The sequence below is a fragment of the Suricata suricatta genome, chromosome 4, assembly GCF_006229205.1.
Source record: "Suricata suricatta isolate VVHF042 chromosome 4, meerkat_22Aug2017_6uvM2_HiC, whole genome shotgun sequence".
In the NCBI taxonomy this organism is placed as follows: domain Eukaryota; kingdom Metazoa; phylum Chordata; class Mammalia; order Carnivora; family Herpestidae; genus Suricata; species Suricata suricatta.
The window spans coordinates 103,264,155-103,275,808 of NC_043703.1; the positions used below are offsets into that span (position 1 = coordinate 103,264,155).

The 11,654-nt window shown below is 35.1% G+C and overlaps 1 protein-coding gene across 3 annotated transcripts in view; it reads right to left on the reverse strand.

The window, feature by feature from the left end:
* Positions 1-11,654, reverse strand: part of FANCL (FA complementation group L) — a 97,565-nt gene that overhangs the window by 68,490 nt on the left and 17,421 nt on the right. For all 3 annotated transcript variants that reach the window (XM_029937411.1, XM_029937410.1, XM_029937409.1), the window contains exons 2-4: positions 5,739-5,797; positions 3,599-3,659; positions 1,094-1,150 (exon numbers count right to left, since the gene is read on the reverse strand). In XM_029937411.1, the coding sequence (XP_029793271.1) occupies positions 1,094-1,150; positions 3,599-3,659; positions 5,739-5,797 (177 nt within the window). The remainder of the gene's footprint in view (positions 1-1,093; positions 1,151-3,598; positions 3,660-5,738; positions 5,798-11,654) is intronic.

Here is an 11,654-nt window from a genome sequence, read left to right on the forward strand (position 1 = left end):
ACTAAAAGATACTATGTGCCTCCCTCATGCAATCGAAGTACACAGCACAAAGCATTCTTACCAAAACAAATGAACCCAACTCTGTTAATTACAATTCTGTTGTTACTGAATTACAAAGAAGGTAGAAGAATATGTTAAAAGACACCATGAATATCTAATAAACCAAATCCAGAATGCAAGAAATGTTATAGGACACATAATCTGGTTTAGGTAACAAATAAATGGCATGAAAAAAAAGAGTAAAGGAAAGATGACGTGCTGGTAAAAATTAAGAGACTTAGGAGACATATAAACACATATACTGTGTGGACCTTATTCTGATACTGATATAAACAAAGAAGCTATAAGAAATTACCCCTAACTTTGTGAGGGTTATAACAGTATATTGAACAACATTAAAAAAGAAAATCCACTTAGCTGTTAGAAGTATACACCTATATATTCACAGAGGGATGGATACAATGTCCAGGATTTCCTTAAAAATACTCTAGGCCTTTCTCCTTAAAGAGTGGGGGTGGGGGGAATGGCACACTGTCAGTTAAGTCATGGGTCCATCAGTATTCACTATACAGTCTTCCCTCTTCTGCTTATGTTGAAAACTTGCATTAACAATTTTTTAAATAATACAATGTCTATAGGATAAACTAAAAACTCAAGTATTTTATGCAAAATTGACTAACAAAATAATCAACTACTATATATGAGTGTATGTGTGCAATGAAGCCTAACAAGCTCTTCAGAAATCTACAGCTGTATTCAAATTTACACATTATGTTTTGAAGTGTGGCTGTCTCTCCATAGATGTTAAGTTCTCTGACAAGCCAGCAGGATACTTTAGTTCTTCACCACCTGTCCAAGACTAGTGTAAAATGTACCCATTCTATGACATAGTCAAGTTGGCTCCTGTACACATTTCTGTTCCTCATGCAACTCAAAAACAGCATTATCCACATTTACACACACAGTAAAATAAGGTATTAAGCGACTGGGAGTTGAGGAGATTTAAATTCCAATGATGTTAGTTTTTAAAAGAATTTTTTAAAACATCAAGACTTACAAAATATGGCAACAGCGTTAGAAAACAAATTCTTACCAAAACCATCTTCAATTCCATCAGAAAGCTCATTAGATCAGGAGAGTGCTGCATTCTCTAGATTAAAACATTTCTCATTAATTTCATTTGTGCAAACAATATTCCATATAGTGACACTGAAATAAAGTACAGGTCCATGTGAATGTGGAAAAAAAATATTAAAAATATATCTACATCTTAAAAATGTAAGAATTAAAGTACTTATAACCATCCCTACATTTCTACCAATTTCATTTTGAAAGAGTAATTAAAGTCTTCAAATCTACTTTGGTGAGATATACTGAATTGTACTTAAAATTCCTTAAAATAAGACACACCTTAGTTCCCTCAGCACTGACTACTGGTCAAGCTAGCAAATCTGCCAAACCACATGATTATTAAAAAATAATAATAATTTAAAAAGGAAAAAAAGAAAAAAGAGGTGGTATAGGAGTGAAAAAAGAATAAACTATAAAATAAAAAATTCAGGCAAAATCTATGCAATTAAAAATCTAATTAGATTGATGAATTAATGATCAATACTGTATTTTTTCCCTTAACCTTAAAAACTACCTATAATTGCTAATTTGTTTTTTCACAACTAACACATATTACTTCAAAAGCAGTCAATCTTTAAACAAGATAAAGCCACTGTAACAAAAAGGCAAAAAAACTTCTAATGTTGAATATTTAAGAATTATAATTCTACTTCCTAGAAATCTTTGATTCTTAAATTAACTACAGAATAAAGGAAAGCAAAGAAAATTCTCAAGCATAACTTTTAGATGAAACCCTGTACCACTTCTCTTCTTGAAATCAAAATATTGTATTTTTGTTACTTTTTTGTGATACACTGCAGTACCATCACACAGTTCTGAACAAAGCCCATCTGTGAATTTGTTCACTCTTTTAGACAAGAAAAATAATCTAAGGTATTTCGACAACGCATGAGACATACGAATCACAACATAGCTCTGAGTGAGCAAGTCTGTAAAATAAATCTTTGACTTTCTTATCTTCTATACAATATCCGTCCTGTTAGCTTTCTAGTAATGAGCAATAAATCATATGGAATTTCCGAAAGACAGCCTAGAGGCTAAATGCAGCCCAATACCTGTATCTATAAATAAATACTGAAATGCAGCCACACCCATTCGATTACCTCTGATCATGGCTGCTTTGGCTCTACAAGTTAAGTAGTTGTGACTGAGATTAAATCACACACCACCAAAGCCTGAAAAATTTACTATCTGGCTTTTCACAAAAAAGACTGCTGATTCCCCAACCCATACTTACTAAACTTAAAAATGATACAAGGAAAGAACAGTAGTATTGGAATAAAACAAAGAAAAATGAATTTTTGGTTCTATATGACCCACTGGAGGGCAGAAAAGAGATTAATAAGTAATTGGGACTTTTTCTAGAAACCCTCTTGGTGAACTGGTGGAGAAAAACAGTTATAGATATTATACTTAGTCTTTATTAGCAATTTTTTCCAGGCTATTTAAATATCTCAATAGATTCATTTCTTAAACTCTAGTATACAATATAAATAGTCACAGTGGATGAGGAGGCAGTGGAAAGAAAACAGAGAAATAATTTAAACATCCCCTTAAAAAACTGCAGTAATTATGCTGCCAGCAATGACAGCCTACATTCTACAAATCAAATAGTTTATCTCCTCTATTTCTTTGTGGTTCAGTAATGCTTTATGTGAGAGTGACTGTCATTGTCAGTTATCATAGATAATAACCTGCTTTTAAGATAGAAAAAATATAGGAATAGAGGAAATCAAGAAAAACATACAAATGAATAAAGCATCAAAGGAAATGCAGTTCTACTTACATTTATTTTTCTACAAGAGGCATTTATTTTTGGTTTCTTTAGTAATCGATTTTTTTTTTTTAAGTTTCTCTAATTTTCAGGTAGAAGAACCTAAGTATCAAGAATAACTACACTGGGGCTGAGGGTGAAATAGCTATAGGTAATCTACAGTACAAACTTTCCGTTAGGACAATATAAAAAAAAGATTAATCCTGCCTATACTTCATATGTGCTATATTTATATCTACACTCATCAAATATGTATATATGATCCTAAGTGATTTCCACCACATCGCTCCTGTCCCTAATCTAGAACTACAATCCCATTTTTGCCACAGATAGTCTACAATTCCTAAACGGGTCCTGGATTTCTTCTTTCTACCACTATTCAGTCTCAGCAGAAAAAAATCTCTCAAAGAGTGATGCTATGGATGAGGGTGAATACATTTGAAGACCCTAAAGTCTCCAAGATGGAAATCAGTTTCAGAACAAATGCTGCCTGGAGATGTACTAAGGATTCTGAGACAGAAAACATTTTCTATAATGCATGGATCCTTAAAATATTTAACAGATGAAACCTACAAAATCCACAAACCATTAAACTAGTTTATTATAACCTTCTGCAAAAACTGTCCTCTAAAAAAAAAAATTAACATAGTAATTTCTTATCCTTGCTTAAAACCCACTTTTTAAAGGACTTACCTGTTGTACTATTTGATGGTATCCATTAAGTATTGTTTTCAGTTGCCAACTACATAATAATCTAAAATTTTAAAGGAACAAAATGGGTTATTCATTGCTCAGAATTAAAAGGAGAAAACTTATTTGTATGCTAGCACAAACATGCATGTACACAGAAAAGAATGACATAAATATAATTGTGACAAGTTAATAAAATTTTTACCACTGATACTGTTGAAAGTCTTGTCTTCAAACTGTCGGTACTAATTTTATTTCAAAATATAAATAACTGCAATCAGTAAATGACATGCAAACAGTAAATCTTTTTTTCCCCTAACATATCCAAAGCAAAATTTTCTATTGAACTAGATTCTTCTCCAAATTAGGTTAAATAAAACCAACAGTTTTGATCATAATGTACAGAACTTGCATGAGAAAGCATATGTAACAATATAATCTTCAATTTTAAGATTAATGTAAAAGACACTTTTAATTATGTAAGTAGTAATAAGTTAGTGTTCATCTGTTCACTGGCTCATTTCAGCTGTGCTCTCGAAATTGCTTAGATAAGTAAGTAACTCTTCTAAGATGTGCTTTTCCTTACCCTGAAGTAGGAAGCCTCTCTGAGTTTCCCCAACCATAGTCCTTTCAGACCACGATTCTTGGTCTTCCCTGCTTTTCCTCTCTTAATGGCAAAGTAGTTCATTCAACTGCCCACAAGAAAACTTCTCCAAATGTACTTTCCCTCCCTTGCCACCAAATTGACCATCAATTCATTGTCACTTCAATGTGCTATCTTTATTTCCTCTAGTTTTTTCCAACTTAATGTATTAACTTGCTCAAGTAAATCTCAATTTAAAAAAATAAGATTACAACTCTTTCTTGACTACATACTCTTCTCTAGACTCTCCTTTTAAAATAGAGTTGACACTTGAACAACTCTGATTGAACAGCACAGATCCATTTACACACAGATTATTTCAATAAATATACATAAAGTGCTATAAACACATTTCCTCTTAGGATTTTAATTCTCTCTAGTCTGCTTTAAGAATACAGTATATAATACGAACATACAGTATACAGATGTTAAACAACTTGTTCATGTTATCTATAAGGCTTCTGGTCAACGGTTTTTTGGAGAGTCAAAAGTTATATGCAAATTTTTAAGTATGAGGGGTTGGTAACGCTAACCCCTAGAGGTCCTTCAAGGGTCAAGTGTAATTTATGCTGATGGTTTCCTTTCTGCTCCTTCACCCACTCCTAAACCCAATACATTCTCTGGCTTCTGCCACTACATGAAACATTTTCATATTTAACCTGATCCCTCTGCAATACTCATTACTGTGAACCATTTCCTCATTAAGCCTCTACGCGGCTTTAGTGACCGTGTCCAGATTTTCCTCCTAACTTCTCTGGTCGATCCTTCCTCTTCTTCCAAGTGCCTCCTTATTTACCAGTCCTTTAAATGTTGGTGTACTCTCAAGTCCTCCTTTTAATGTTGGCTTTCTCCTTTCTCCCCACACTTGGCAGAAACTAGAAAGTATCCATACTCACAGCCCCAAATCCCATGCCTCCTGGGACTTCCATATCTCACACTTGTTTCAATGCCAATACAAAACACATCTCCTCTTGATAATTCACACCTGACAATGTCTTTAAATGATGGCTCTCTTCCTTCTCCACTTTAACCTCTCCTCTAGCTTAGTGATGCCAGGACCTTAGCATCCTTCACTCCTCTTTCCCTCCATCTCCTACTTCTAATAAGTCACAAAATACTGTCAAATCTACTGTCTCTGCATTCTTCATCCACTCTACTCCCAGAGATGTTTAAGAACAGAAATGAGATTTTAGATGCTACCTACTTTCCAGTGTCATCTCTTGATATTCCTTGATGGGCTGTCTGTACCAAGCAATACCTTACACAACTGCTATTTACTACTTTAATGTAAAAAAAAAATTAGAGAATTCATGTCTTACCTTTAAAAAGTACCTCAGCACAAGGGAAAATAACCTATAAATGCATGCTGATTTGAAAAAAATCAGCAATATTTCTGGTTGACTAATAAGCACTTTAGGCAAAACTAATGGCAAGAATCAGCTTTTACCAGACTAAACGACTGCCCATCCCAACACCCATGTATGTAACAAAACACATCACCTTGCATCCTTCATTTGTAAATCTTCAGGCAGCTCTATTCTAAGATGAAAATCTCGACCCTGTGGAAAATATTGAAAAGGTTCACTCAAATTTTCATTTTTGCTTAATGTTAAAAAAAAAAAGTTAAACATAAAAAAAAAAAATCACATAGAAAAAGCAAGGTTTTCTTCTATTTTCTAAGAGGTATCAACTTTATCCAAGTCTTTACATTTGTTAAAATCTATGAAATAAAATATTGCATTTGAGTGAAAATAATTTTAAAGTGTCAGAAACTTAGTAATTATTGGGAAATCAAAACAAAGACTCCTAAAGAGAATCAACTCACGTCACAAGAAATAGTAAGAAATTGTTAATGCAAACAAAGATATTTAAGTATTTCTTAGAAAACAAATCTGAAAACAAAAAATTTCTTCAATTGCTTTGACTATGGAAGAAAAAAAAAATCACAATGTAAAATAAGAACATAAGATATATTACCGGCTTTGTAATTTTTAATTTCCTAATTTTGATAAAATGAAAATATATTTAGTTCCATAATCTGAACATATAGACATGAGAGGAATATTTTCATAAAACAAAACATTTAATTCTCCCACATTCATGGGCCTTTAATAAAATGACTAACAATTATTTTTAATTTAAATATTCACTAGTTATACATCTGAATATACCAAATTTTACTCAAGAGTCTTTCTAAGGAAAGAACTGTTCTCTGAAAAATATATTCAGTTACTTTCTTGAGAAAGTGAATGGGTAAGCAGCTTAAACTTTATATCTTAAATAGGATAATACACATGGTCTGAGCAAAAGTAAGCAGAAAAAGACAAACAGAAATATAATCTTTTACTCCAACAATATAAAATGAAGAAGAGTAATAAAATTCTCGAAAAATAATCACCATGAGAATTTTAGCACAGGCTCCCTCAAAGCAGATTCAAAACTAGAGGAACACAATTAAATGTACCCCATAACCTTTACTTTCATGATAATATTACAGTTCTGACTTTCATTACATTTAAATGTCCTTTAAAAAAAATGAAACAAAATGTACTACTGACCTTTTCAAAAGGTCAAGTAACAATAATTCACTATTTCATTAAAGCACTAGAAGATATTATGTAGTAACTTTAACCTAACTTTAGAGACATCCCACACATAGGTGTAAGAACAATCTGGAATTCAAAATTTACATGAAAAATAGTATAACTACTCTACTGATCTGTTATCTGAAAGAATAAAATTCCAAAGTCCCTTATGTGCAAAATCCAGCCATCTTAAAAGGTCAAATGCCATGTTACATGTCACAATATTTTTCTGATTCAAGAAAATGTTCAAAATTAGTTTTCAGTTAAAGCATATAAAAAATTTTAATTGTTCTCAAGAAGCAGATATTCAAGGTTGCAGAGAACAAAGTACTGACACTTGCCTAAATCTGAATCTCTCCACACATTCTCCCAAGTAGATTAATATTAAGAATAAGTAAAAGTATAAAAATCCCTTGTCCCCAGGAAAATCAGAAGAGAGACAACACTACAAACTTCAAATCTCCTATAGGAAGAAAAACAAAAACCATTTTCTAGTGGCTTCCATCTAGGGCTCCCATACCAAGTCCGCTTAAAGAACTAGGGGGTTCAGAAAAAAATGCATGGGAGAAAGAAGAGGAATTGGACTAAGTGTTAAAATAACAATAAGGAGTATGGTAGATCAGAGCACGGGCAGGTAGGGGGGCTTAGAATAAAAACAAAAGTCAAGACGCCCACCTTGGAAAACAAATATACAAGTAGATGATAAAAAGGCAAGTAGAACCATCCCTTGGAACCGGGTGTTAGGAGGAGGAAAAATTAAGAGTGGGAAACGGGGGAGCTTATGTAACAAAGTAAAGACACTCAACTCTCCCTCAGCACTACTAAAAATTATCCATTAAATAAACTGCACTTTGCTTCACCTACAGAAGAAGTTAATTTTAAGCTAGAAATTTTATAAACTATTGCCAACAACCAAATCACCGAGATATTGTTCTCAGCAATGCCAAGCTAGGAGTCAAGGCCAGAATAAAAGAAAACATTTCAAGTAATAACAATCACCTGTACAAACAAAAAAATACAGGCATAAACAAATTAAAATACTGATTTATATTATCATTAAGTATTTGTAGCCAGATTCAAAAATGCAAAAACTAAGAACAGAAGTTGTAAGGAAAAAAATTTTTAATTCAGAAAAAGATAAATTGGTATTCGAATAGAAGAATAAATTAATAGGTGGTCAAAGAAGAACAGAGCAAAATAAAAATTTTCTAAGAGGCAGGTGCCTGAATGGCTCAGTCAGCAGAGTGCATGACTCTTAATCTCAGGTTTGTGATTTTGTGCCCCAGCTGGGGTAGAGATTACTTAAAATGGTTAAACTGGCAAAGGTTATGTGTACTTTACTCCAAAAAAAAAAAAAAAAAAGAAAAAAATTAAGTTTCTTAAGAGGCAAACAAAAGCTCATTTTCTCAAATGAGAAAAATATTTTAAAGCCATCACAAAAAGCAACTGAAGTGGAAAAAGGTAAAGACAATGCAATACACAAAGAATTGGAGACCTTGAAAGTAGCAGAAAAAATCTTATAGTCCAAGTATATGTTCTAGATACTCACATAAGGAAAGGAGCAACTGACCATATAAGAAATGACTCCTAACAATCCACTCTAAAGCTACCTTAATATACAGACCTTAACAATAAAAGGTCCACAGCTTCTAAGATCAAATAATACATGGGAAACAGTAAGAGTAGCACCACATTTCTCAAAGCAAATTTTAAAACAGCGACAACACAACTTTTAAGATACTGAAGGAGGATTACTGCTTCTAGTAATGGAGGAGCATACTTTATAATGGAGTAACAGTGGCAGGACTGACCTTCTATGTTAACTAAAAATTGGAAAATTTTATGAAACAATGATATACAGACATCAGTGATCCTTGAAAGAAGGAAAACAAATGAGAAAATCTCTATAGCTGTCCAGTCTTACTCTCTGAAGAATTTTCAGGCTACAACAGCAAGGATGGAGAACTAAATGGTGTCCAACATTGTCCCTGATTTGAAAAAAAGGGGTATGGTGAGGGAGGCGAAGGCATGTATAATTCACAAGGTACAGTACCAAAGAGGAAAGAAATACATGGAAAAGAAATAAATCTATAGAGAATAAACCTAGAAAAATCAGTATAATCAGCTGACTATGACTGTTGCATTTATGTGAGAAAACCACCAAAAGCTGAGGACCATGAGAACAGAACATGCAAAACAATTCTGGAGCTCACATAAAGTTGGGAATAGTCCTGATTCTGACCAGCAAGAGTGGAAAATCTTATACTATAAAAGTTATCAAAAAAAAAAAAAAGACACTGAAGACTAATACACCTGTAGTAGAACAAAATTAATCTAGGCTAAAGTCTATTTTGTTCTGCCTAACATAGCTTAAAGCAAACCATGACAAAAGTAAACTGTTTGAGTAATTTAACTACAGCTTAGAACAAATCAAGAATGTTTAAGAGAATGAAATGATCTAGCACACAATAGTTAGAATGCACATGTCTGGATTCCAATCAAACTATATCAGGCATGCAAAGAAACAGGAAAATAAGATTCATAATAATGAGAAAAATCCAGAGAAACACAAAAATGGCAGATGATACAATTGCTTAAAAAATTTCAACAGTGTTAACTGTATTACAGACACCCAAGAAACTAGAGAAAGGCAGGAGTATGCTAAACAGAACAGATGGAGGACAAGTAGGGGGTTCCGCACTTCTCGTGTCTGTCAAACAGAGAAGGGCTGAAGCCAAAGGATTCTGAACCTCAAGAGTCTGGGAGGAAGAGAGATGGGAGTCTACTTGGAAGAAAATGGGAAAACCGGACAGCCCCGTAGGTGCGGGATTGCGAACTGGGGTAGATAAAATGGACCATGGAGGCAAGTCTGGTGAGACACAAAGGGAAGAGAAAGCTGGTGAGGAAGCATAGGTCTGTATCTGAACAAGAGAAAACCATCAGACCAGGACGGAGAGGGATCCCATCATCCCGTCCCTAACTGCAGGGCTTTCAGATAGGGATCATCTCTCTAACTGCAGAGCTTTCTCCAGACTGAGGCCGCGTCCCTGTTTGCACACCCGGGGAGGAGGGGAGTCACCTATGGGAAAGGTGGGAAGTCAGAGGCACAGTCGGCAGCAGGAGGAACCCCCTCCCTTTCCTGAAGTGCTTTAGCACAGCCATGGGCCTGCATATGATCAGATGGCAACATTAACGCACACTGTGCAGGAGTTTAAAACCCAGTTAAGCATGGGCCATAGGAAACTGAGACAGCGCCTGCGGCACAGTAAGGACAGATCCAAAGAAGTGATTTGGGGCACCTAGTTCGTGAAGCGGGGGGTGGGGGGGGTCGCCATTTTTCTCCCCTCAACTACCAAGGTGGAACTTCAGGGATCAGTCCAAGAGGCCCACAGTGGACATGGCAGAATCCGCCAACACCAAACCACATCCGTCCACACTGGGTAGCAGGTTATCTACTGGCTCTGGAACTGTGGAACCAGACAACCCTCTCCAGACTAGCACTGCAGCATTGCCTGGATTAACTCTAGGACAATTCTTGTTATTCAGATAGTTTATTCCTTTTCTCCTTATCTCTTCCCTCGTCTAGGCTGGTTACTCTGGTTACTGATTTGCTTAAATAGACATATTTAATCCATCTCTTGATGCATGTTCTACATCTCCTTTCCTTTCCTTTCTCTGTCTCTGGAATAATCAGGCCATACAGATTCTCTGCGTAACGTTATCTTCATTTCTTTTTCCTGACCTCCTTCCTACTCTTCTCTCTCTCTCTCTCTCTCTCTCTCTCTCTCTCTCTCTCTCTTTTGCTCTCTCTCTGGATTAAGCCTTTTAGTCTCTCTGCCTGGTCAATGTTAATTTTCTCTTTTTCCCCACCCCTGTCATTTCTCTCATGAATATGCTCCTCCATCAGCAGCACCTGCACCCTGTTCTTTACTTGTAGCTGGTGTTTCTGGTTTTTGTTTTTAAAATTTTTTTGTTTTCTTTGTACCTGTTTTCTTGTTTGTTTGTGCATTTGCATGCTTTTGTTTCCTGCTTCGTTGTCAGTTTGGTTTTCCTTCCCAGGACTACTTCTAGGAACAAACCACAGCACACCTAGTGGACAGTCCAAAACATCACTATAAGTAGGCAATAAAATAATTGAAGTCACAACAACAGAGAGCAAGTAATACTCTCCAAAAAAACACCTCGGAACGGCCAGATCCGGCACAGTGTATGAGCTCCCATTAATATAGCAATACTTGCAGGTGCAGAGCACATAACAAATTTTTAAGACTTTGGACAGAAACCTAGCAAAAATGAAGAAAAGGAAGAATTCTCCCCAAAAGAAATTCCACAAAAAAGTGACAGCTAAAGAATTGATCAAAACAGATATAAGCAACTTAAATGAACAAGTATTTAGAATAAGAGTCATAAAATTAATTGCTGGCCTTGAAAACAGCATAGAAGAAACCGACTCCATTCCTGCAGAGATCAAGGATCTTAAAAATAGTCATGATGAAAACCAAAAGAGGCGGCATCACAATCCCAGACTTTAGCCTCTACTCCAAAGCTGTCATCATCAAGACAGTATGGTACTGGCACAAAAAACAGACACACAGACCAATGGAATAGAATAGAGAACCCAGAACTGGGCCCACAAATGTACGGCCAATTGATTTTTGACAAAGCAGGAAAGAGTATCCAATGGAAAAAAGACTGCCTCGTTAGCAGTGGTGCTGGGAGAACTGGACAGCAACATGCAGAAGAATGAAACTAGACCACTTTCTTACACCATACACAAAAATAAACTCACAATGGCTGAAGGACCTGAATGTGAGACAGGAAACCATCAAAA